Below are 27089 nucleotides of genomic sequence, written 5' to 3' on the forward strand. Positions count from 1 at the left end.
GATGTTTACCTTCAGACAGTGATATTTATTAACCGTGAACAAAACTGAACAACAAAGGGATTCCAACATACAAGTGTAAGTAAGTGTATTTCACAAACATCGGCTAGAACTACAAGTTCTAGACAGTGGATAAGCAGACAAAAGCTACTGCAAATAGAACTTACAACATGCTTTCAAAGCTGTGGTTTTATATGGTAAAAAGGAATGAATCCTCATGGAAAAAGAAAATCCTGAAGTGGCTGCTTCCCTACCACCATCACGAGTTCCTCCGTGTCACTTATCTTGTGCAACATGAGAGCTGCACAGCAATTTACTGTCTTAGAAAAGCTGAAGGCCACTTTTTATTTTATGGAAGTCATTCTGGGTCCATAATAATCCTCCTGTCACAGGAACATTCAATTCTGCAGAGCTGCGAGGAGAAGAAGAGAAACCAAATAAACACTGAGCTTCGTATCACCCAAGTAGTTTTGATTTAACAATGATACAAAATGTCATTTCCCTCTTTTAGTTCTGATCATTTACCTACCAGAACATCCTTCGTTTTTAAGCAATTCATTCACGAGAAGGCACAGCTTGAGGTAACAGATAGCAAAGCACAAACCAAACAATTGTGAGGGAGATGTGACCACAAAAAGTACCACACATCAATTTTCATCTGAACTGCTCTTTGCCAGGTAGGAATAGCTAATCAGAAGAAAGTCTGCTAACGCAGCAAGTAGGCAACGTAAAAACAGCTCGTCATGAACTACCACTGTTATATTGCCTTTATGTTTCCTCACAGAAATTAGCCATTCCTATTAGCTTCACAAAGAAGCCATAGAAACCAGAGCCTCTAAGGGAAGTTACAGTTTGGTATCACTCCCAGCATGTTAAATAATTTCCAGTTTTAGAAAGTGGCTCATCCTTAAACAGGTGTAAAATCTCTTCCTTGCAAAAGCGACCAGTTGGGACTGGCTCTCACAGATCCCAACGACTCACTGACACCAGCACATAAAGGAACAATTATTCTCCCACAGCATTCCCAGACAAGGCATTCTTAAACACAGAATTCAAAGAGCAGGTGAAGAACAGAGGTAAGCTGTTCCCTACCCAAAGCTTTTCTAGGCACAGCAACTTAAACCATGACTTTGTTGTTCTGAGTCAGATAAGGGTTTGCTTTATTAGTTTTATGAAGAAGGCGAAAGCTGAAATTTAACAATAAAGTGTTTTTAAAGGATCTACTTCAAACCTGTCTGACATGGAAGAAGAAAAAAGGGAAAACCTGCTCATTGCTCTCCTCATGTATCCTCAAGGAGAGCTCACGTAACCTCTGCTACAACCTACCACCCTCCAGGATCTGATTATACCCCCTTTCCACTCCTCTTTACCCTCCAGCACATACTGCCCCTTTCATCTACTCACTTACACAGCTCACCATTAGGACAAAAAACATTCCATCCGTTACCCACGAGCATTGAATGGTTAATGCAACTTCTGAAACATCAGTAAAAACCTCTCGATCCAATCCCTGAAGCCACTGCATGTCAGCAGTTCCCACTCTCAGGAAATGAAGTCACTTCCAACAGGCCTCTTGTGGATTTACAGGCCTCTTGGCCCCGACAGTCAAGTTGAACTGACACCTGGAGTACACAAAGGGCACAAGAGCTTACTGCACAAAGAGAAGTCCCCCTGAGAGTGAGGGCTGCTATTCAAAGCCTCAGAGGTTGCTGCAGTAACCCTCCAGTAATCCTAAGCACAAACCTGGAACACCAGGAAAGCCACAAAAGAACACAATCTTCCACATTCAGGAAAGAAGGAACTGCAAGTTTTCCCAAGTATCAAAGCACCACAGGAGCTTACATGTCATGTTAAACCAAAATCAAATCACAACATTACATCCTGTTTCTGCAAAGAAGACCAAACCCTTCGGAAAGCTTTATTAATAAAATAATTTAAAGCTATGCAGTGAATAATTCCATGCATAAGTCCACCAGAGACCAAACTGCAACAAAGAACAAGCAAAAACAAGCAAGGGAAGAACGAATCATGACATATCTGACAGTCTCGGGAGGGAAAATTTTGTTGATGCTGAGGTTGTTTCTTCAATCTCAAGGGAGGCACATTCTCTTATTTTCTGAACCTCCAGAACAACGGTAAAGAACAGAAGTGAAACACAGGAGTTGAGAAGGGCTTTTGACTGTATCTCAACATTGGGTTCATCTTTAAAAGAGAAGCAAGGTTGCAGCGATATAAGTTGGTTTGTTTAGCAATAGGGTACATAAGTTTAGCAATTAGTACATTAGTTTAAGAACCAATATATGAGTTTAGCAAAAGGGATCTGTAAGTGATAGCTCTAAAACTTCCCATTCCAGCTTTAGCGGGTACACAGTCTTGTTTTTCCTCAATAATTCTGCACTGGGAACACAACAGAATACTTTTATCTTCTGCCTCAATGATTCTGCTTCATGAGAAGTGCTGGAGTCACAATACTTTTGTCTTTTGCCTCAAAACATGAAAGGCCATTTTACTCAAGTTCCACAGACATTTAAGAAGTGGCTCAGTGTGGCCCTAATAAGCAATGGAAATCTTCCAAAGTGGGGCAAAATGGATGGAGGTGGGTTAAAGGCTTCAGTGATGAAGCTGATGGTGAAGAAGAGGAAGAAGTGGGTGGGCACTTGAGCACCATAGATACCACTGAGCATGCCCAAAGGGACATCAGCACCTATCTACCAGTCCTTGAAAAAGAATCCATGTTTGCTGTCCACGTAGACAGAACTAGATGATTCAAGAAATGGCACAAGAGCAGCAAGGAACAATAAAATGCGTGTACTAGAAAGTTTTTTTTTTTTCCTAATCTCACACCCATCCCTTTGTGGTTAATTTGTATGTCCTCAAATACACTACTGAAAAGCAGCGTTCCAAAAGACAGGGTTAACCGTTCATACAAATACCTCAAACTTCTTTAAACAGGAATGGTTAAATACATTGGACATTTCTTAGTTTGTACGTTATTACTGCAACTGCTTTAGCAGTTTATTCCCATTCTCACTTTTCACTGAGAAAGCAAGAAGAGAAGCACAGATCTTCTCATAGGATCACTGAGGCTGAAAGGTACCTCTGAAGACTGTAAAGACAATCCCTCTGGTTGGGCCATCTAAAACACACTACCCCAACACAACATCCAAGTGGGTTCTGAATGCCTCCAAAGATGGAGACCCCAGAAGTTCTCTGGATAAATTATTCCAGCATTAGATACTCTTGAAACTCAGAATGACCCAACTCAGACAATTTGCTGTTAACTACACCTAGCACACTAAAAACTTCTTTTTAATGGTACAAAATGTTATCCGCATACACTCTTTCCTGCTCTTAGAGGACTCTTTTTTCTATGATTCAAATTTGTCCCAGGCCTTTCAAAGGACTTAACCCTATTATTACATTTCTAGGGAAAAAAAAAAAAGCCAAAAACCAGTATGCTAAACCAGGTCACTGCATAATTCTAATACCACTACATGATTTCTACTGTTTTTAAAGGAAATATTTAGATGAACAAATGAAGGCTCTTTCTTCTTGCACTGGGGAGTTCTACTGTGAAGTTCTGTAAATAACTACCATTAATGATCTTCAGTGTTTGCAGCTGAGCATCAGCACATGCCTATGAGCAGCTTATATCATGCTCGATGCTGCATCAAAGTACATTTATTCACACTGATTACTGTCATCCAATGTCTTGGTCTTAAGGGAAGGGAAAAAATAATCACATGCAGTAACACTGAAGATATTGCTTAGAACAGAACAGGATTAATTACATGCCCTTAGCTAAATGCCCCTTCTTAAATTTCAGCAACAAAGTTCTCTTCCTCTGTAGCTATTTCAACATCAAATTTGTTTCATATTTAAGTACAAGTAGAAGCATCCAGTAATCTAGGCAGAAGACTATTTTCAAAATGTCATAAAAAGAAAAGCCCACAAAAAGAAGAAATTGGTATGACTTCTTCTATTTCAAGTGCCCAGGTTAACGCCTTCACTGTGTACCTCTCATTTGCTTGTCTTGCTGCTACCAGTAGAACTCTTGGGTTAGCAAGATAATTCCTTATTTGCTTTATGTTTCTCCGCAGTAAGAGTTCAAAAAGAATTTTTATTCTACATGGGCCAGGCACTTTGTGCAAGTCTGCAATGCAGCAATTAGTGGGGGCTCATTCTGCTTCTCTAACAATCAAAGCACTGCACTGCAGCACAAATCAGCTCTTACGTTATTCCTTCAGGAAGTCTGCTGCATTCTGCATGTCGCTTTCCTTCTTCCTGCTTTACTTATTACAGGATGCAGGGAGAACTGAATACTGTATGTAAAAAGTGAATGACACCGTCACTTCTTATTGCAAGATGCTTAGTGCTGGCTCAGGCTTTTTTTTTCCTTCCCCTAAAGCAAGATTTATAAAACAGCTTGTGTAATCAATTTCACCAGTGGCTAGTTCCATGGCAACATCAGCAAAAGCCTCTTAGCAAAGCATCACCATAGTAATTCCACCCTCGTTAGCTGGACAGGAAGGTCTCACATTCTCTAGGGCAATCTAATACTTTGCACTTTGAAATAAAATGGTGTGATCTCCTAATCATAAAAATATTAACAACCTACATCAACCACTCAGTCACAAATTCCTTCATGTCACCACCTGCTTCTCCATACATGCACCAAATAATTAAGTATTACTTATGAGAAACTGGAAAAGAAACAACAAAACAGGACATGTCCTTCCAACTGTCCACTTGTGGATCCCAAAAGGAGTGTTTTGACACGTGCAAACAAGAATTTGCCTCTTCCAGAACCAGAAGAGCTGTGTGCCTTGGATGCATTTCTCATCTGGTTACTGGAAGAGAATTCTCCAAATCAAGGTAAAGGCCAACATCAAGCTGAAATTCATATACTTTACCTGAGCACAAGAACCTTTCAGAAATCATCAAAAGGCTGACAGTTCTTTCTCTCCTATAGCAACATTCTTTGCTCTCATGGGTACAGACCTACATCTGTTCTATGCAATATGCTGCTTCCTTTCACACCCCAAAAAGCAAGGAGCCCTTGGAATTTGCTGCAAGCAATGGAATCCTAAAAAGTAAAACCTAGAGAACATTGCCAAAAAAACTGGATAAGTAATGACTCACCCTCTGAAAAATCATCAAACTGTAAACTTCAAACAGCTTACAAATTAACCTTCTTTGTTATTTTAAGTATAAGAACTCATTTCAGTACCTAACCATCAGTATGAATATTGTTACCACTTTTAAGCTAAAGCAACTCCACAGCTACACATTTTTTAAGCCTGCACGTTGTGGGTAGTTTATAACAAAGTACAAACCTGACCTTCCAATGTGTTTCATAGTGCTTAGCCCCTGACAAATTACATATGAGAAAGAGGTGTTTTAAAATAAGTTTTGTGTATTTCTCAAGCTTTTTATTCCTCAAGATCTCTTCTTTCATATTACCACTGAATGCCCTCCCCAATTCAAATAATTACATCATTTTTATTCTGAAGTCACAAAATCTCACACTTATCAGGGACTGACTGAAAACTTCATGAAGTCACTATTTAATCACAGCACTCAGCTACTGCTTGTGAGTACTGTAAAACTGCCAACGCTTCAACTGCTTTTAGTGTGGGGTTTTTTAGGGAACAAATAAACTGAGTAATGTGTGCTTGTTTACTTCAGTCCAGCCTTTAGTACAGTCACATTACATCTCCTCTAACACCTACATTGGTGGTATGATATAAAGATTATATTTGGAAGGATTCCTTTGCTTGTAGAACATAAACTGAAATCATCAGATAACTTTTGCTTTCTTTTAACTCTAGAATCATAGAACCACCAATGTTGGAAAAGACCATTCCAGCACCTGACTGCTCTCTTGGAGGAGTATTTCCTAATGTCCAACCTGAATCTCCTCTGGTGCAACATGAGTCCATGCCTACTCATTCAAATAACATGGGAGAAGAGGCTGACCCCTATCTTACCACAACCTCCATTTCAGGGAGCAGTAAAGCCTCTTGAGCCTCTTCTTCTCCAGACTGAACAATCCCAGCTCCCTCAGCCTCATAAGGCCTGTGCTCCAGACCCCTCACAGCTCAGCTGCCCTTCTCTTGACACGCTCCAGGGCCCCAATTTCTTCTTCATAGTGAGGGGCCCAAAACTGAATACAGTACTCAAGGTGTGGCCTCACCAGAGCTGAGTACAGGAGGATGATCACTTTCCTGCTTTAGAAACCACTCCAAGAAACAGCTGGACTGAAGAACACCTGATGCCTACAACATTTAAGTCAGAGGGGGCACATGCTACAGCTGGCTTCAAGTAGCTTCTTACAGATAAAAATCAATGAATACTATTATCTCATATGCACAATATACTTCATTACAGCCTTCGTAATAATGATTCTAACTGTTGTGCACAGCCAAATCAACTGAGCTAATGACAAACTTTAAGAAATCTACCTCTTGTTGGAACCTGCTGGCTAGATGCAAATAGTGCTGATTGTTGCAGCTCTGTATTCTAATCAGTGATTTCAACCACCTAAACTTCAAATGTAAAGTTGTCTGACTTGAAGTCTCTGACATCGAGCATCATGTAATCTGTGAGTACGCTGAGTGCTGGGGTTCTGCAGATTAGAAGCAGTTCTGCAAATTCCAGGAATTTGTCTTATTCCCAATATGGAACATGCTGCAAGCAATATGACTCACAGCTGGTTGACATCAAAGGGTTCTTCTGCTGAATCCTCCCCTTCCGTCCCCCATCTACTATAGACTTATTCTTCTTTTGGAGATGATAAACTATGAGGAGTGCTTACCTACTCTCTTTGTGGCCTGGCAGGAAATACACAATGACCAAAGTATAGGTCAGCAATGAACATCACTCAGAAAGATTCAAAAAGGATAACTAAATAAGCAGAGAAGTCGGTTTGGTCCTGTATCCTGTAGAAATATTGTAGCTAATTAGTTCATTAAACATCCTGGACTGTCTGGAGCACTAGAAAAGGATAATGTCTTTTTTTTTTAATATAGCAATCTATATGATTTTAATATACCCTCTCAGCAACAGCCTAGCCCACTTCAAGCCTGAACAGACTAAAGAGCAGACTAGTCCATCAAGAGGATGGACAGAATCATAGACTCACAGAATGGGCTGGGCTCCAAAGGCCCACAGTGCTCATCCTGTTCCAACCCCCTGCTATGTGCAGGGTCACCAACCAGCAGACCAGGCTGCCCAGAGCCACATCCAGCCTGGCCTTGAATGCCTACAGGGATGGGGCATCCACAGCCTCCTTGGGCAACCTGATCCAGTGTGTCACCACCCTTGGGGTGAAAAACTTCCTCCTAATATCTAAACTAAACCTCCCATCTCAGTACAAAACCATTCCCCCCATCCTATCACTATCAGCCCTTGTACACAGCCATTTCCCCTCCTGCTTATACACTACCTTCAAGTATTGAAAGGCCACAGTGAGGTCTGACTGGAGCCTTCTCTTTTTCAGGCTAAACAAGCCCAGTTCCCTCAACCTTTCTTCATAGGAGAGGTGCTCCAGCCCTCTGATCATCTTAGTGACCCTCCACTATGGATGCTTTGCTCTTCAGAACTGGAAAATATTCTGAAGACAACTCTAAATGTGTGAAAATATGAATACATGCAATAGCTCTTCCCACTGCAAAGCCCAAGTCTGCATGACTGTCATTGTTAATCACAATCTCCTTGGGAAGCTACCAGATTGGGCTCATCTTCCAAAAGGAAAGAATGACTGATTAAGAAGTTATGCTATCAAGTGTTCAATAAAATTGCTACTATGCACTTATATTATGAAGAGCCTCTTTGTTTAAAATACACGTAAGGCCATCTGTTATGGTGTATGTGATGAAACTGATTTGACCACTAATAGTATCCAAGATCCTACGACTTCTAAGAGTGAAATAATGATCCTATTAAAACATTTTCAATGAAACTATTTAACTAGACATGCATCACTTAATAACAGAGATGATCCAACTAAAGCCTTACAGAATATTACCATTATTTCCATGACAACCTGTGTTTCTTTTGTGAGGAGATCTGCAAGTTAAATTACTAGCTGAGGCTCTGATAAGGTCACTGGGCAATGCAAACATGCTGTGCCTGAGGATCTGAGTCTCATTAATAGAAACTGAGTTTTCAAGTCTGCTGAGGCTCTGTTAACTTCCAAAGCACCGAGAAGCAATAACTCACAAACCAGGCAATGTTTCTTGTAGAAAGATGAGAAGGAGAAATGAAAATTATAAACATGAGCTAGCCTCATCAAAAGATAAGATGGATAGCACATTTTTGATTGCCACTGTTTCCATTGTATTGAACTTTCAGCTAGTGCAAAAGTCTCAAGGACTGCAAAACAGAACTACATTTCCAGAACAGAACGTTCAGAGCAGGAATTATAAGCAGCACCTCTCAGAACTGATGACAGAAAAAGACAGAGGAGCTGAAAACAGGTGTGTGCTGGGCACTTCTCTCAGGTGGAAAGGATGACTGATACAGTTTCATGAAGCAAGCAGTAACTTTAGTCACATTGTGTCCTTGCACCAATAAATCAAGCCCACTGCCAGGCCTACGCAGAACAAACAAGAGTTTCTTACCCCAGTGGAGGAGGGCAGGAAGAGTTTCTATCACTGAGGATTAACCATAGGATGAATAGCTAGACTGCAGTGATAAAAGCCTTACAAGTATAGGACAGCATACTACAGCATTCACTTCAAGCACACAGAGAGATAAGTTTGCGTTAGGTGATGCCAAATGACAGGCACATTGGGGTATGAACAGCCAATTCCTTCTTTGGGTTATGAAAGTAATTTGCTGCCAACCACTTCCAGTGGGTACTTTCATCTTCAGGCTTTCCCACTAGTGCACCTCAAAGTTCTTCAGTAGACCACAGCATATTTCAGAATGACTCTCCCTTCCTATACAAGTCCAGCTAGTCTAAGAAGACATACTGGGGGAGGCTGCATGACTTCTCCACAGTCAGTAAGAATATATGGAGGCTTCCAGTCTGGCAAGACCACAGTTCTTCCCATTAAAGTTATCCATCCCACTGTATCACCAGGCAAACTCTGCACCAGCTTTTAGCAGTTGGTTTTCAAAACTCCATACTTGTAACTTGTTAGTAACTCTAAGAATCAGCAGACTGTATCTTAGCAACAACATCAGACAGCAGCAAAAGTTATCATCACAGTACGAAGAGTAGACTACTATGCTATTACATCAGCACTATAAGGGTCCTTCCCAACACACATATTACTTGAAAAATGCACATGTGAAGAGCAGACAGTAGATCTTAGAAACACTCAGATAATTTTGCCAAACTACTACAGAAGTAACAGTCTGAAAACTAGTCCTGACTTTTACACATCACAGTACAAGGCATAGATAAATAAATACATTTCATAGCTTAGGGACAGAGTTCTGCCCACACCATTACTCACTTTGTAGTGGAAGATTTCCACTCATCTCTCACTGGCTGATCAAGCAGAGACATCATGGAATAATTATCCAACATGAGACCATCAGGGTCATCTGTCTGACCTGGGAGTTTGCCAAGAGGAAAGTCCTTCCATTGCACTTCATCTGAGTAAAAACACAGCACATAATGTTGAAGTCTAAGCTAACCAGACAGACTTTCAAAAAGCAAGACTCACTTCAAATCCAAAAATATTGCTTCATGCAACTCAGAAAAAATGAAGAATCTCAGGTACTCAAAAGTAACAAATCTGAACTATAGTTTTAATTTATTTCCTCTATAATCTTATTATCTCTTTCAAAGAAAGTCACATAGCATATTAGATGGTAGGAACACATCTGGAGTCAGGTAATATCACACAATCTATGCAGCACTCCTTATCCAAACAACTGTGAGGCAATGGCCATTAAAAGAAACCTCAGGTTATTCTGTAGCAAACCACAATACTTACCTCCCTCATTTAAGGATGCTTTTGTTTGAAACTGACATACTGATACACACCAACTTAAAATTCACAAAAGCTTATACAAATATTTACTGTGCATACACCTGTAAATGGAAATAGATATTTGTACACAGACAAAGAGACAAGACAGCACCTTTAGCACAGAGCAGTTCATTCCTCCAGTGTGACTGAGCATCGGCACCTCACTGCTGAGACTAGCAGCTACACAGCAACAGCACTGACTGAAGAGGAATGGAAGCCACAAAAGTAGAATGTGGGGAAATATAATTAACATTAAAGCAATTCTGGGCAAGCAGATGGGCTGGGATGAGATGGCAAAGAAACACAACATGACAATGTCCTTAAAACTGTGCTATTTGTTTTTACCAACATTGCTGTTTTCTCTCTCTAACTCCAGTTTTTAGCTTTGGCTTCTAGTGGGGGCCAGAAGCTGTACATTACAACTGATATCAGAGACCCCATTCCCTTATACATTATTTACATAGCAGTACCAAAATTTAAAAGGTAGCACCCAATAGGGAAATCTCTTCCTAAATTACATATCTCTGTTTTGACAGTAAGATTTCTTAAACTCCCATTGCTCCCCTTGTGTCAGAACACTTACCTCTAGAACACTCACTAGCAGTGCAATAATGATCAAAAGACACAAGACTTCAAAAAATAAGACACTCCAAAGATAGCCAGCAATAATCACACAGATACGAGATCCTGGATAATATAAACTTGGCCACGTCAGCCTGTGACCGTTTTACTTAATCTGCTTATAAACCCAGACACTGCCCTAAAGAACCAGCAGATTTATTCATTGTAACCATTGTGCCCTTCTTGGTCATTTAGTTAACAAAAATTCTCAACGCATAATGGTGGTTTCCAAGTATTATAACTTCAAAATTAATAAAGGTGCTACTTCTGCATTTGATAACACCCAATTCAACTGTAAGGCAAGCTGCAATCATATACAATGAACTGAGCAAGTCCTCTCTATGGGAGGAACCTAGTAAATAATTTGTATACCAAGAGCTGTCATGGTTTTAGTTCTCAAGTAGTTTGGATGGTAACTACACATCCTTGTCATTCAAACACCAATTCAGTTTACCCACAGCCAACTATATAAACACAATCTTCAGGAAAATCAAGTAGCTCGGGACAAAACGTGCATTCTTTCAGCAGTTTTTCTTGCTCTGAACCAGCCACTGAAACAAGACAATTTTGCTTCTGTTCTCAAAACTCCACATCAGCATCACTAAGCTGAACAGCTTAGGTAGATCTAATCTTGCGGGCAGCACCTCACCCACAGAAGGGGGGTTGGAATGAGACAGGTCCCATCCAACCCAAGCCATTCTATGACTGTATACTACCCCACCTTCACTTTGTTTTTTTCTTTTTTTAACTCAGGAAATCTTTTCTCAGAGTATAGTACAAACACTCACTGTCTTCCAAAGGCTACGCTTTCCTTCTCCTTCCTTTAAACACCACTTTGCCTCCAACTCCTCTACACCAACCTCCTTTCTCAGTCTCCAGAAAAGAAGTCCCTCTCTAAACCACTCATCCAAAAATTTTCTTAGCTACAGAATACTCCATCTCAAAGAAAATACGAGCTACCAGGCTGAAGCTATGAGAACACCGAAGAAACCATTTATTCACTCTAAAGACTTGTCGCACTGCTCCCATTTCTTGCTGGCCATTATGTCATTACTACAATTTACTTGAAGCATGGATCTTAAAAAGCATGACTGGTGTTTTCCAGTGCTACGAAATATTGCTTTAAAATACCCTTCATCTAACAAGCAAAACTCCAAGAGATATCTCCATTTTCTTTGCCATTCCCAGCTGATATTGGTGCTGTCCCATCAGTTGGATACAGTGAAATTTTAAACACCAAGTTTGAAAAAGCCCGATTAAAAAAAGTTGGAAAAAAACTCCAACAACAGTATTTTAAGAACTTTTAGGGAGAGATGATACCTGCACATAAAGGAGATGACTGGATAAAGCAGTTACAAGGGATTTGGAATGTTAAGTCTTATGAAATCACTTTTTACCTGCAATAATCTGCCAGGCAGACCCTCGCAGCTCTGCCTTTTTCTCAGCAATAGCCATTGTGTTATTAGGATTAGCAAGTCCATCCAAAGGATTTGTTTCAGTTACCTCTTCTTCCTCTTCTTCTACCTCCTCTACACCATCATCTCTCTCTTGTACATCTTCTTGTTTCTCTATAGTCTGCCCTTCATTTTTGACCTGATCTTCTAGCCTAGCCCTCCACTGTAGGTTCTCTATAGTGTAAATTGGTTGTTTGCTACAGTCCAAAGAGAGGCCTGGAGTGGACAAAGGGCTACCTTCTTCTGTGTAAATGGATGCAAGATAGAGAAGATTCTTTTGTGAAGAACGTGGCAAACGAGGTCTCATGCTTGTGAAGATCCTAGAAAGGAAAGGAGCAATCTAAAAATCTTAAAAGCAAAAAGAGATTCCAGATAGAAATCTATCAAGCAGAGCAGCCTTTTAAGTTTAAGCTTCCTCTAAGACAGTTCATTCTTATCTCCATTAAGAGGCAAATATGATTATTCCTACGTAGTGGATGCAGGAATACACCCTCTTTGTGATTATAATTAAGGACTTAGGATACTTTTAACTGTATTTCTGAATTTGTCCTCCATCTCTTTGTAGAATCTCCAGAGGAGATAAGCAACAACAGGTGGGGTTTCACATACATCTACCATGATTTCTACTAGATGCAAAGGATGGGAAAGGAACACAGTCATAAATCATTATAACACAGGAGAACTGGCCAAAGCTGTTACAAAGTGCTGTTTGCTGTCCCTTTTCTAGATCACAGAATCAAACTTACAGCTGGAGGAGGTGTGGGGTTGCCCAGCAGGGAGCTTCCAAGCACTTATCAATCAGTCTTACCCACTGCAAAGGAACTTTTTGAAGGAACAGTTCCTTCATGTATGCTTGTTTGTTACAGTGACGTTTTTTCTTCCCTTCAAAGAGAAACACAATGCTGTCAAACTTCATAAAAACACACACATGATCCCTGTGCCCTTTTACTGGAGCTCTTATCCTCAAACAAGCTGGCACTCTAATTAAAGTCCAAGACCAGATATGCTGACCAAGGACATCAAGACCATTATAAGGGACTTGCCAACACACTAACAGCTAGATTAGCTTCACAATATCTGGCAACAATGAAGGGGAAGAGTTTCCTAAGCTTATTCTGTGCATAAAATCCCATACAGACAAGCTACAGAGTTGTGTTAGTATGGTACTGTTTATTTGTTATCTCTTACTGTTCATTCCTGCAAGTACTGGACTGATCTTTCATAGGAGAAATTGGATTTTCACATTATGAGGAAGCCACAGTAATGTTACAAAAACCATTTTAAACTACTGCTAAGAAATACATGGCAGACAATGCTGCAGGTCAAAAAGGTATAAGAAATGCAATGATGAAAGCTCTCAGTCAATATGAAAAATGTAATAATTATGTTATTACGCTTACAATCTAAAGGACTCATATCACTCTCCTTATTTCTGCAATGGCACAGAAGAGATGCCTACTTTGTTTTGAAACCCCAGACATACTCACCAATGTTAACCCTAGCAATGCTAGTCAGCATCTCAGAAATCCAGTTGATCAGGAACTGAGACTGGAGATCTGAAGAGTCAGAACGTTCCTTCAACTTCGTGAACATTTTGTCTATTAGGGTATGTGTAAAACTTCGGGAAAGGATGCTTGTCAGCAAGGGCTGCCAGAAGCAGTAAAATGTCTGAGGAATTTTGAACTGCCATACCTCTTTATTTGCTGCAATAATAAGAGAAAATAAAAGAGAAAAAAGATAAGCCAAAAATTACTGTTTTGAGGTTTTTTTTGTCTCAAAGTAAAGTAGTTTGCACTGAGATTACTATCTCGTTTCCTTTTTCTAGAATCATCATTGAATGCACAGCTATTATTTTCTTTTGTTAATAAATTAAGGTAAGCAAACCAACAATAAACTGGATAGTCCAACAAAAACAAAAGATACAGTGGTAAATCATGGGAACATCTACCTCTGCTTTGCTGATTTCCTGCCAATTTAAGTCTACTTCATACATAATGAAGAGCTATTGTCTCAGAATAACTTGCCAAGGGAAAGAACAAAGAGCAAAACAACACAGAATCAAGAATCTGCTACTAGTTTGCTACCATAACATAGTCACCGAAATCTGAAATCATTCTTGGGAAGTATTTTGGCTGGCATTGAGGTATGTTTTCAGGAAGGTAAACAATCGGTTATTTTTCATTGCTCCTTAATTCTTTTGCAGAAAACCCACAAAACTCCACCGAAGTGGATAGCAGCATGGAACTGAGATGCACTTAATAAAGTGAGACTCAAAAAAATATATACATATATTTGTTTCATATCTTCAGTGTAGAAAAACAACTAGAGAAAGCTGATTAAATAACTAACTATTGCAGACACAGGAAGAGAAGCAAGCTTTGAAAAACACTGCAGCCAGCAGCATTCAGTGCTGAAGAGTTACGCTTCCATAACAAAGAGATTTACGCAGGTGAAATAGCTAAGCATATCCATAAAGGGGTCTCCAAAAAAGCTCAAAGATGTTTAAGGACCTAAACAAATAAAAAAATTACACAGAGAACCATGGATTTCAATATAGTGATGAAAAAGAACAGAAGTGGCTGTAACACTGGCCATACGCTTTTTACACACATTAAGCGGTTCCCAAAGCACTCACCTTCATACTTTACATTTAACATCTTCAGACAATCCATTGTTGGAGTGAGAAAGCCATCGCTGAGAAGAACTTCCGCCACTGTCTCCCTAGAACAATCACAGAGTCCAGTTGATGCCACTTAGTCCTTCACATATCAAAACACCACTTGCACCAGGTCTGGAACACGTTCACAAGCCAACTATAACTATATGGAAGTGAAGGAGCTTGTTCTAAGGCATTTTCTGCTGGTTTTCTATTGGGTAGATTTGGAAAGATGTCCTGGTTTCAGCTGGGATATTTTGACTTTAGAGGAAAAACAATGTTGATAACACACCAATATTTCTAGCTGTTGTTGAGCAGTGCTGTACAGAGCCAATGACATTTCAGTTTCTCATCTTCTTGCACTGTCACACCTATGAAGAGGCACAAGAAGTTGGGAGGGTACAGAACCAGGACAGATGACCTAAAACATTCAAAGGGATATTCCATTCCATATCACATCATGCAAAAAAAAAACCAAAACACCTGAAAACAGGGTGGGGAGTCAGTCAAGCAGCCTCCCGCTACTTGCAGACTAGCTGAGCAACAGTTGGTGTGTGGTGAGCAATTCCTTGTGCAACAATTATTTTATGCACATATTACTGCCATAACTACTACCCTTTCCCCCCTCCCCCTTCTTTTTTACTATCTTAGTAAATAGTTTTAACCTCTATCCTCAAGTTCTACTTTGTCTTTTTCTTTTTTCTGATTCTCTCCCTCATCTCACCAGTGTATTTATGTTGCCATATAAATATCAGCAGAACCTCATGTGACACAGTCTTAATTTCAATACAGCTGATATGCTGTTATCAATAAACAGAAGTGGTACGTGAAGGAACCTTTCCCGGTAACTGCTTTTAATCATTCTGAGCTCTCAAAGAAAATGTAAAAAAAACCTTGAATATAGGCACAGCTTTCCACTGACTATAAACAGATCAGCTGGCATTCCTTAAAAGTTGCATCTGGATGATGGAATAAAAATAGCTTAAGTAGGTGCTCAACTCTAGCTTACACGACGCACTTAAATACTTTGTTCAGATGCAGTACAGCATTTGAACTATTAGCACTCTGAAATGAGCAGCACAGTGCAAGATTTTCAGCAGAAGAAGGCTTCAATAGGAAATTTGTAATTTACAGCTACCCCAAAATATTTCTGTAAGAAGGTCCTTCTGAAATACAGGAAAAATCAAATCCTTTGATCTGAATTACCAGCTTGGAAGGATACAGGCATACACACTGCAAAACCAACACTTAAGTACCTTAACTACCCAGCCACAGTAACAGTTTTCCCAAACAAAAGACCTACATGCAGGTGTTTTTTGATGATATGAACAGAAGCTGTTCATCAGCACATTACAACATGTGGATATCTTCAAATCTAGAGGTGGAGTTGAGGTTTGGATGTTACTTTTCAATTGTTCTGTACATCTGCCAGACTAAAGCTTTTGTACAAGCAGTAATGCAAAAAACCCTGCCAAATTCTAGTTACACCACCCTGACCAAAACTACATTCCACTGAAGTAGATTCAAGAAGCTTAAAGACGCATCTAAATTCAAACCCGTTAAATCACTACAGAGCTAATTGTAAGAAAGTAAACTTGCTTGCAGACTGGCAAGAGAACACCACAAGCAGGATAACACGGTTTCCTCCCACCACCCTGCTCTCAAAAGTATTTGCTATTTGCTGGAGAGCATCCTTCAGAAGTGAGGAACCAGCCTTATCAGCAGAGAAGATAGTTATCACAAGCTGTGACAACCTGCAGCACAACATCTGATGCTTCTTAAATTAATCAGCAGCTTGTATGACATACATGTTTACATTAAAAGCATTATGAGTTATGGCTCAGATTTGTAACTTCAATGTCTCTCCCCTCTAAAGCTACACTGATTGTGTTTCCCAGAGTGGGACAGAAACTTCATGCAATTTTGTACAGCAATAATAAAGTGTCAACATTCTGGGTCCCAGAGGCCCCGTAGTAGAAGAAGACTATGAAGTAAAGAAGAGGCAAGTTACTGCTGTGCAATTTTGAAGAACTCTGAAGGTTTTACTGTGAAATCAAAGTCTGTGCAAGGTTCTTAGGAGAGTTTTTGAAGATAATGAAAATGCTGACACACTTCAGGGTCAGAACAGTGAAGACACAGAACACACCATATGCCTTTAAGACCACATGGCACAGGAAACATTAGGAGAGATAACAAATCAGTGCTCAAAGGCTTTGAGACAATCAGCCAATTGGTTTTTTTAAAGGACGGCTGAACAACACATAGTGAAGTAGTGCAAAAGGTCTACAGGTGTAGCTCTGCAGTCTTTCATCTCAGTTCATTGAGAGAGATGTACCTGTTCTCCTGCATTAAGTCTTTGATCTGAGCCAGGATCCAGTCCACTTCTGAAGAAGAATTAGACCACAGTTCTCGAGACTTTGAAACAGACTGGACTGTCTGCATAACCTGAGTGAAAGAAAAAATCCAGTCATTAATGGGAGCCTGCACTGATCCTAATTCAAAAAGCTCTCCATTCCTCTGTCCTAAGAGCTCAGTGAGGTGGGTTAATCCTACTTGTGGCCTCTGAAACAGTTCTATTTTTGGATCTTACTGCTGCTTCCATTTCATTTCCAAGAAAAACAACTAATATGAAATTTCTAACTATAACTTCTACTCACTACACATTCTTCTCTTCCTTCCAGCTGGAAGGCAAGTAACAAACAGCACACACGCACACACTGTCAGAACAGTTAGCTGGTATGGCTGTAACAAATATTTTACTAAAATACAGACCGACTCTAAAAATAAGCAATATATCACATCTTGGAATACAACGCAGTAGCAGTACAGAAAGAAGGTTATCTAGATTGAACTAATAAACTAACACATATTAGAGAGTAAAGGCTTGTAACTTAATATTGCTTGTTGTAACTTGTGTTGCCTTCAGGTTCTGTGTTTTCATAACAGTTGTAAATGGGATAGAGAGAAACTAACATTATCTAAGCCACAGATCACAGCTAGAATTTACTTCATCAAGCTTTAGTCATTAAACACTCCTGTGAGCAATGACTTGTCAATGAAATCAAATCCAAGTACAATTTTGATTGCAACTAATCTACCTAGAGCTGGGGAAAGAGTGAAGAAATGAGCTAGAAAGGGAAGAATGTAAAAAATGTTATGATTTGGAATTTCAAGAGTAAAGCAAAACACAGATTTCCTCCTCCTACCATAATCTCTCTTCTACTCCTCTACCTCACATTAACTGTAAAACAAAGCAATCCTGGGAAAAGTATCTAAAAACCTAAAACCAAAGCCCTTGAATTTGTGAAAGCAGTCATTTGTTTTTCTGCCCAGTAACAGAAGGGAATTTTTCCCTTTTTCTTCAAGAATGGAGAGGCCCAATTCACACTTGTCATTTTGCTGTTAACTAGGCTACACCACAAATATACTTCAATAAATGTCTTTGCAGTAAGATGTGTGAAAGAAAACATGAGCCTAAAACAACAAAAAGCTACACAGGTTAAAAAGAACTCCCTCATTTCTCCCTATATTTTTCAAAGGGCAAGGAAAAGGATAATGCAGTTTGACTACAGTTTAACAGCAGTTTGACTACAAAGATTTGCTTTAAAGCACACTAACTGCAAGTAAACATAATACTCTCCATTCTCATAGTTTAAGATGGAATATTTGAAAAGCTTTGAAGATCAAACAACTGAGACAGAAGGGATGAATAATCAACAACCACTAGGATCCTATTAGAATCCTATACTCAAGTATTCAAAAAGCACCTCTAAGATATGACCCATTCAAGCAAAGGAGAAAGCAGATCAAGCTATACTTACCCGAAACTGCTCATTTTTGTAGGACATCAACACATCTCTGACTTTTTCTAGAAAAAAACATATATATACACACTTAAAACAGGGAATGGGTCAACAATACAGGGTGTTTTTAAGCATGCGTAAGCTGCTTAGCTCTGCTAACACATGCTCAAGGAAGACATGAGTGGAATGAAATCATAAATCCTGAGACAGAAAAGACTGAAGACTCCTAGAACTTCCAGACTTTTCTAGCACTGTAAATTTTATCAGGTGGTGTTGATCTATGTGTTCAGTATTTTATCATTAACAGTAGCCAAGGAGAAGTAAGTTAGATAAACGCAAGCAACTCAAAAAATTCCTTAAATAAAATCAGTCTAGGAAAAAACGCGCATCAGAACATGAACTGCCTATGGGAACATTAGCCACTTCAAATCTATCATGACAGAATCACGGCTACTCGCAAACCTACCATACCCTCATTTATTTAAATTCTGCACACCTAAATGAAATGTCCCTCCTCCATCCCTAAGACCACTCTGACTATGCCTGAATTAGCACCGTCTTTCAAAACGCATCAACAATCAGGTGTCACTGACACCTGCTATCAGGATGCCAACCATCTGATATCAACTAGATTAAACTTCACATGCATTTTAGCTGTTAGACTGATAGATCATTGCCATTCCATTATTTTAAACATATAACCCAACGAGTCTGCTATAACATTCAGTGTTTCTCTTACTCGGCAGTTTGGGATAGAGTGTTCTTTTTCTTGCCTAGAATAGACAGGGAGATGAAAGAACAACACAAGCCTGCTGTGGCTGTTAAGACACTAACTTTCACAGTATTCTGTCTTAAACCACCATATTTTAACTGCCAGTACCGATTACAACATTGCTTATTCAATGCCACAAAAATTAAGTCACCCCAGAATCCACTAAGGTCTAAACAGTAACCCCAAATATGAGCTGAAGGTATAGCTTTAGCCACTGTATGGACTAGAAGATGACACTAAAATGCCCTGCTAGCACAGGACAGATCTATATTTTTTTTCCATATGACATTGTTTCAGGGATGCCTACCATGGAATTCCTTGTGTTTCTGACAGACCTCATGCTGCGGGGTTTGAACCTCCCATGTGTCGCAGTCCAACTCTGCGTTTGTCTCCATCTCTTCCTGTTCCTCTTCCTCATCCTCCTCTTCGCTTTCCTCACACAAATTATTGCCCAACTGACGGCTCCAATATGTCTTTCGTAGCCAGTCCAGCACAACATCACAACCTACAGGAGAACACAAAAACATTCTCATTGAGGTTTACCTTTTTCTTTAAAAAAAATACAAGTGGCACACTGCTAACTTGCATTGAGTAGAAATGCTGCTAATAAGTATGTGATTTCAGACTCACAACAGCTCCATTGATAAAAATATGAACAAGTTAAAAAACAAAAACAAAAGCTTCAAAAAACCCACCTCATAAATAAATGGCTTAAAAGTTGGTGCAAACATATGAATTTTGGGGTTTTTTTGACCATAGGGCAATTTACTCGGCGCCTGGCATAATGGCTGAACATGCAAGTAGTCTGTCTCCACAGGGTGAGAGAATCCTAGCCCAGGAACTGTCCAGACTTATTGACAGGTCTTTAAACTAGGTATGAAGGGAGAAGGGGACAAAATGAGGGCCACTAGGGCTGAGGGTTCAAGGCTCAAAACAGAGCTTGATGGGTGAAAAGGGTGGAGTCCAAAGAGATGGAGAGGGGCAGAGGGATGCTGTTTCCCTAAAGTGTCTGTACACCAATGCATGCAGCATGGGAAATAAACAGGAAGCGTTGGAGATCTGTGTGCGGTCACAAGGCCATGATCTCATTGTGATCACAGAGATGTGGTGAGACATCTCGCATGACTGGAATGTTGTCATGGAGGGCAATGTGCCCTCCATGGCAAGGAGTGGTGGTGGAGTTGTTCTTTACATGAGAGAACAGATAGAATGTATTGAACTCAACCTGGGGAAGAGTGATGTAGCAGTGGAGAGCTTGTGGGTGGCTGGTATGGGTGACACTGTTGTGGGTGTGTACTACAGGCCCCCTGATCGGGACGAGGAAGCTGATAAGGCCTTCCATAAGCAAGTGGAAGTAGCGTCACAATCCCAGGTGCTGGTGCTTATTGGAACTTCAACTATCCAGATATTTGCTGGACGAGCAGTGTGGCCAGGTACGTGCAGTCCAGACAGTTCTTGCAATGTGTTGAAAACAACTTTCTGATGCAGGTGGAGGAGGAACCGATAAGGGAAGGAGTATTACTGGACCTTATTCTCACTAACAAGGAAGCACTTGTTAAGAAGTACAGGTCAGGGGCAGCTTGGGTTGTAGTGACCACGAGATGGTAGAGTTCAAAATCCTGAGTGGAAGAAGCAAAGCAGAAAGTAGGATTGTTACCCTGGACTTTAGGAGAGCCCACTTTGATTTCTTCTGGGACCTATTTGGAGCTATCCCGTGTGCTAGGATGTTAGAAGGTAAGGGTGCCTCTGAGAGCTGGTCTGCATTTATACAGCTCTTCTTCCAAGCTCAGGATCAGTGTGTCCCTGCAAGCAAGAAACCAGGAAAGGGTGGCAGGAGAGCTGCATGGATGAGCAAGGACCTCATGCACAAACTCAAAGGGAAGAAGGTCCATGAAATGTGGAAAAAAGTGTCTGACCACTTGGTAAGAATACAGGAATGTTGTCACAGCATGCAGGGATGTGATGAGGAAAGCTAAAGCCCACCTGGAATTGAATCTGGCAAAAGTGATAAAGGATAATAAAAAAAGGCTTGTTTAAGTATGTAAACAATAAAAGGAAGACTAGGGAGAATGTGGGTCCCCTATTAAGTGAGGGGGATGTTCTGGTAACAGGGGATGCTGAGAAGGCGGAGATACTGAATGCCTTCTTTGCATCTGTCTTCAGTGAAAAAAGCCCTCCCTCAGGAATTCCAGACCCTGGAGGTTAGTGAGAGGGTTCGGGGAATGGAAGACTTCCCTTTAGACAAGGAAGAGGTGGTCCGTGAATGCCTATGCAACACCAATGTTCATAAATCCATGGGACCCGATGGGGTGCATCCATGGGTGCTGAGGGAGCTGGTGGAGGCGACTGCTGAACCGCTCTCTATCATCTTTGAGAGGTCTTGGAGAATGGGGGAGGTGCCTGAAGACTAGAGGACAGCCAATGTCACTCTGGTCTTCAAAATAGCAAGAAGGAGGATCCAGGTAATTACAGGCCAGTAGCCTCACCTCTGTCCCTGGAAAGGTGATGGAACAGCTTGTGCTGGATGCCATCTCCAGACAGCTGGAGAAAAAGAAGGTTACCAGGAGTAGTCATCATGGGTTTACCAAGGGGAGGTTATGCTCGACCAATGTGGTAGCCTTCTATGATGTTGTCACTGGCTGGGTGGATGGGGGGAAGGTGGTGGATGTAGTCTACCTTTATTTCAGCAAGGCTTTTGATACTGTTTCCCACAACATCCTTATAACAAATCTGAGGAAGTGTGGGACAGATGAGTGGACACTGAGGTGGGTTGAGAATTGGCTGACTGGCAGTGCACAGAGGGTTGTCGATGATGCAGAGTCCAGTTGGAGACCTGTAAGTAGCAGTGTTCCCCAGGGGTCAGTGCTGGGTCTGGTCTTGTTCAACAGCTTCAATCAAAGACCTTGACGAGGGGATAGTGGCCACCCTCAGCAAGTTTGCCAATGATACGAAGTTGGGAGGATTGGCTGACACGCCTGAAGGCTGTGCTGCCATTCAGTGAGACCTGGACAGGCTGGAGAGCTGGGCAGTAAGACACTGGATGAGGTTTAACAAAAGCAAGTGTAGAGTCTTGCACATAGAGAGGAATAATTGCATGCACCAGTACAGGCTGGGGGAAGACCTGCTGGAGAGGAGCTCTGCTGAGAGGCACCTGGGTGTCCTGGTGGACGACAGGTTGGCCATGAGCCAGCAGTGTGCCCTCGTGGCCAAAAAGAACAATGGCATTCTGGGGTGCACTAAAAAGTGTGGCCAGCAGGTTGAGGGAGGTGATCCTCCCCCTCTACTCTGCCCTGGTGAGGCCTCATCTGGAATACTGTGTCCAGTTCTGGGCTCCCCAGTACAAAAAAGACAGGGATCTCTTGGAAAGAGTTCTACAGAGGGCCACAAAGATGGCGAAGGGCCTGGACCATCTCCCCTATGAAGAAAGACTAAGTGAACTGGGTCTGTTTCCCCTTGAGAAAAGAAGACCGAGAGGGGAGCCTGATCCAGGTCTAAAAATATCTAAGACGTGGGGGGCAAAGTGGCAAGGCCAGACTCTTCAGCAGTATGCGGGGACAGGACAAGGGGAAATGAACAGAAACTGGAGCATAGGAAGCTTTGCATGAATGTGTACAAGAACTTCTTTACGGTGAGGGTGATGGAGCAGTGGAACAGGCTGCCCAGGGGTGTTGTGGAATCTCCTTCCCTGAAGATATTCAAGACCCACCCAAATGGCTACGTGTGTGACCTGGTGTAGGGAACCTGCTTGGCAGGGGGGTTGGACTCAATCTCTGGAGGTCCTTTCCAACCACTATGATTCTGTGATTCAAGCCCTGTAAATCCTGGTAACACCTACCCACCTACAACACTGCACTTCAATCGAGCTAGGCCAAATTTAAGTGGAAACCAAGTCCACACAGCAACATTCTGGTGAGAAGATGAGTCAGTTCTTCAATATCTTAATGATCAACACAGTGCCTATAAGTAACGTTACCTCTTTTTGTGTAGATATTACAGTAAACATGCATTAGATAGAAAAAAGGTAAAAACCTCTTATTCCAATTACTATTTCACCTGCCAATTCAATTTAAAGACCATGCTGAATGTGATAAACCTGGCTTCTCGGTGTTTAAACACAAATTCCCAGGAATCCCTTCAAGCACTATGAGCTGGTAATTTATTCAGGATTGCAGTATCTTCTGCATTTCCCTCCCATTTAGATGCCTCACAGACATCTATACCTTTAGGAAAAGCATATACCTCCTTCCTGACATGGACTTTATGTGCTGTTAGAAACAGTAGCACCTAACAATCATTTCCAGTATTTTTTTCTAGTGTCTCTGAATACCTGCCCTATGGTGCACCTCTTCCTGAAGCCAGTGGAGTAGAGGAACACCTCCAGTGGCACAGTCTGCTACCTGTTTCCATCAAACGGCATGTCATTCCTTTCCATATGAGTCAGAGGATTTCCAGCCCTTTCTGAAAGCCTAACACTGACTAACTGGGACTCTGCCTCAGCTCTGCCAGCAGCAGAAGGCAATGGAGAGTGGAGAGCAACATCCCCTTCCTAGCCTTGGTTTTCCTCCTCTTCTGCATGTTCTCCACCATGCATACTTTGGCTACCCTCACAAAGTATATTCTCCCAAGTGTTTCACATCACAATTCTCCTTTCCAGGTTGAGCCTACTAGTCAGAGCCCCAGCAGAGATGGCTGCCCTCTCAGGGCTCCCCATATGCCTGCTGGTGAGGGCACTACGTGACAGACCCAAGGGAATACCACTGACCAGGCCTACCCATAACACGCATAAGCAGTACTTACCCTTGCGGCACAGAGCCAAGCGAGGCAGCTTCCCATGGGTCAGCTCATGACGGAGATCCACGACCCAGATAGGGATATCTACCTGCAAGAGAAACCACATACATCACCACACAACTCCAAGGAATCACACCAAATCCACACGCAGCCCCACTGAGGCATGCATAGATATCATCTTCCTGGGTGGGAACAGCTCTTCTGAGCCACTTCAGCACTGTGCTTCCAAGCTTCCCCCTTCAACAGTGGAAAGAGACCCACCCTCAGATTCTCCTCCCTCCTTCAACCTAGAAACTATAAAATTGTGATTTTACAGCTTAAGTTCTCCCACTTTTACTGTAAAAACAGCTGTCTCTTCAGACAGAGGTACTGCATAGAGCTGCATGATGTACTGTAATGCTATAATGGATAATACCAGGGTGGCAAAGTCTCTGGCTACAGCAAATGAGAATGAACCCACAGACAGCAGCCACAGAAATGAAGGAAAAGGGCTACCCAACTTCAGAAGGACTCAGACAGAGATCTACAGCAAGAAATACCCTCACCTCCAGGGCTAATCCTTAAAGGAGATCTGGGAAGGGGTGGATTCTGGCTCCACCCCTTCCAGTCTCACTCAGCTGCACTGCGTGCACCTTAGCTTCCCTGGGTTGGTCCCGCCTTCCCATCAGGTACTCCATTGCTGTTTCAGGCTGTGACTGAACATTTCCATTACATGTACCAAAAAGTCAGTTTATATTTAAACTGATGAAACATGCTGGATGATAATTTACATATAAAATACAACCATACTGTTTAATTTTTTCCTATGGATAACTGACTATTAAAGATATCTATCAGTAAGCCTGATTGCTGGTAAAAGGTGAGTAGAAGCATCTTCCTTAAAAGAACCCACAATTACTCACTCCTACATAGAGGTACCTAACAAGGTCACATGTAGAACTAAGTCTCAGAAACAATTAGTTCTTCACATTGAAAACATGCTGTTTAAACACAGAAACGCAGTACACATTAGAGGACTCAAGTTACTACTACAATTATATATTGAGGTTTTCCTCCCTCATACAAAACTGGACAAACTCACCTGAAACAACTGAGAATAGCAAGATGAAAATAAAACACCTGGAAACATGACTGAGCACTTTCCATACAACCTTGGTTCTCAATAAGTGAATTTATAAACCATAGACTTAGCTCTTTTTCTGTACTGCAAGAATAAAGTAAATGATATACCTGTAGAGTAGCATCGTTCACCTCCAAATCAAGACTTTCAACGTAACTTCAAAGTTCACCAACCCTCTTCAAGACTTCTGTAGCAGAAATTCTGAGTCACAGCTGAAAGCAGTGATGGAGCATCTGGTGGGAAGGCAGGGCCAGCCCAGGGTACACAATGTACCTGAATGACAAGAAGGAGTGGAGCCAGGATCCACTTCTCCCCAGCCCTCATTTAAGGGTTAGCAGTGGAGGTGAAAGCATCTTAGTGAGAATCCTTGTGTGCCTGAGACCTTTTAACTTAGTAGTTTTTCTGTCTTATTTTTTTCTTCTCCTCCCCTATGTTGCTGTGTCTACAGCTGCTGTAGTCTTGCTGTAGTCTAGGACTATGCTACCCTGTTATTATTGCTGCACTTTCTCATTGGTTCCTACTTTGTCATTGCACTGAACTGGTATCTGTATCTATAAGAAAGAATGATTTGCTATTGTTAATACAAAGCACATACGTGTTATCTCTATGCATAGGTTACTGAGTAACTTTCATTAGATATTTACCTCTACGGCTAGTTTTCTCAGAGGAATGCTGACCATTTTCTGTTTTCTTTCTGTGATCAAGTTGACAAATCTGCACATAGGTTACAGAAAAGGCAATAAGTTTATGAAGAGCAGTAGAGAGACTTCAAATCCATCATACAAATACCCCACAAACTATATAAAGTTGAAGACCTAAAGATCTGAAGTCAAACTAGACAGCTGAAAAATGCAGTCTGTCCCAGTCTTTTTCTTGCAGGACAGAGGCCTTCAGAGTCCTACCTTACAAGAGCCAGACCATATGAGAGGATAAGCTCATGTGATCTCAATCTACCAGATGAATCCAGGACCTTGCAACGAATCAGTTCAGCAGTGCAATCCACTGCAAGAGGCATTTTAGGGCCATACCTAGAGAAGAAAAAAAAAGCATGAGCTGTCTCACAAGGCTATATACCCCTGCCCTCAAGAAAAGGATTTCTCTCTTGGCGATACATATCATGTTTTATAGTAGTAGGAAGCCTTGAAGGTCTGTGTACAGAAAGACGACAAGACTCCTTCCAGAATGTTTTTATTTTTAGCGGTGTTTATGTAGCTACTTCTAAGCACACATTAAATAAATTCTTACTAATGTGCTGGGTACATATTCCTACAGTATGAAACTGCAATAACTGGACTGGACTCTTTTATGGATGCAGTGGGGGGAACACAAATTGAATAAGATAACGTGGGGTACCGGGATGCGCTCAGAGCAGCACAATCTCAACAGAAAGGAGTCCATGAAGTGGAGGGGACGCACAGCTTCTGCCTTCCCTGACACCCCTGGACCCGACCATTACAGCACGATCTATACGTGTCTGGAAGCTCCGGCATGAAGAAGGCACCCTGCAGGACGAAGCCCCCACGATGTGCACGCAACCACAGCCTCCTTCACAGACACAACGCATGATGCCGGGACCAGCCAGGTGCGGAGCCGGAAGGGCGGACTTCAGGCTCGCAGAAACAGACCCCCCCTCCACCGGAACGCGGCCCGTACCGGCTCTTCCAGGCCGACACCCGATCCAGCGCCTCCTGCTGCAGCCGGCTGTCTCCGCAGTACAGCCCCACCATCACCTGGTCCCACTCCGCCCTTCCCCTCCATGCCACCACAGTTCGCAGCGGCTTCAGCCGCTTACGGGGTGGGGAAAAAGACCGTCGGCCGCGGCGACACGCTATCCCGGAGCTGCCCGCCATGGCGCGGCTACGGCCCCTCCTCTGCGCAGAGCTTCC

The 27089-nt window shown here is 41.7% G+C and overlaps 1 protein-coding gene across 1 annotated transcript; it reads right to left on the reverse strand.

Moving 5' to 3' along the window:
- LAS1L (LAS1 like ribosome biogenesis factor) lies at positions 1 to 27089 on the reverse strand. The gene is made up of 13 exons (XM_072334720.1): positions 26857 to 27089; positions 26106 to 26231; positions 25848 to 25917; positions 24090 to 24171; positions 19600 to 19797; positions 18539 to 18585; positions 17053 to 17162; positions 14697 to 14782; positions 13549 to 13764; positions 12808 to 12943; positions 12005 to 12381; positions 9465 to 9606; positions 1 to 409 (listed from the first exon to the last, which is right to left on the reverse strand). The coding sequence occupies exons 1-13, from the start codon at positions 27051 to 27053 to the stop codon at positions 319 to 321; spliced, it is 1878 nt and encodes a 625-aa protein (XP_072190821.1). The 5' UTR covers positions 27054 to 27089; the 3' UTR covers positions 1 to 318.

Source organism: Excalfactoria chinensis, chromosome 4, assembly GCF_039878825.1.
Source record: "Excalfactoria chinensis isolate bCotChi1 chromosome 4, bCotChi1.hap2, whole genome shotgun sequence".
Classification (NCBI taxonomy): domain Eukaryota; kingdom Metazoa; phylum Chordata; class Aves; order Galliformes; family Phasianidae; genus Excalfactoria; species Excalfactoria chinensis.

What these genes read in the sequence shown, in the direction of transcription:
- LAS1L (XM_072334720.1), bottom strand. Translation starts at nt 27,053, where the DNA reads ATGGCGGGCAGCTCCGGGATAGCGTGTCGCCGCGGCCGACGGTCTTTT. An exon ending in GAAACACAAGGAATTCCATG is followed by an intron (nt 18,586 to 19,599) that starts GTAGGCATCCCT and finishes GTTTTTTTCTAG; the next exon opens with AAAAAGTCAGAGATGTGTTG. An exon ending in CATTGCTAGGGTTAACATTG is followed by an intron (nt 12,944 to 13,548) that starts GTGAGTATGTCT and finishes TTCTCTTTGAAG; the next exon opens with GGAAGAAAAAACGTCACTGT.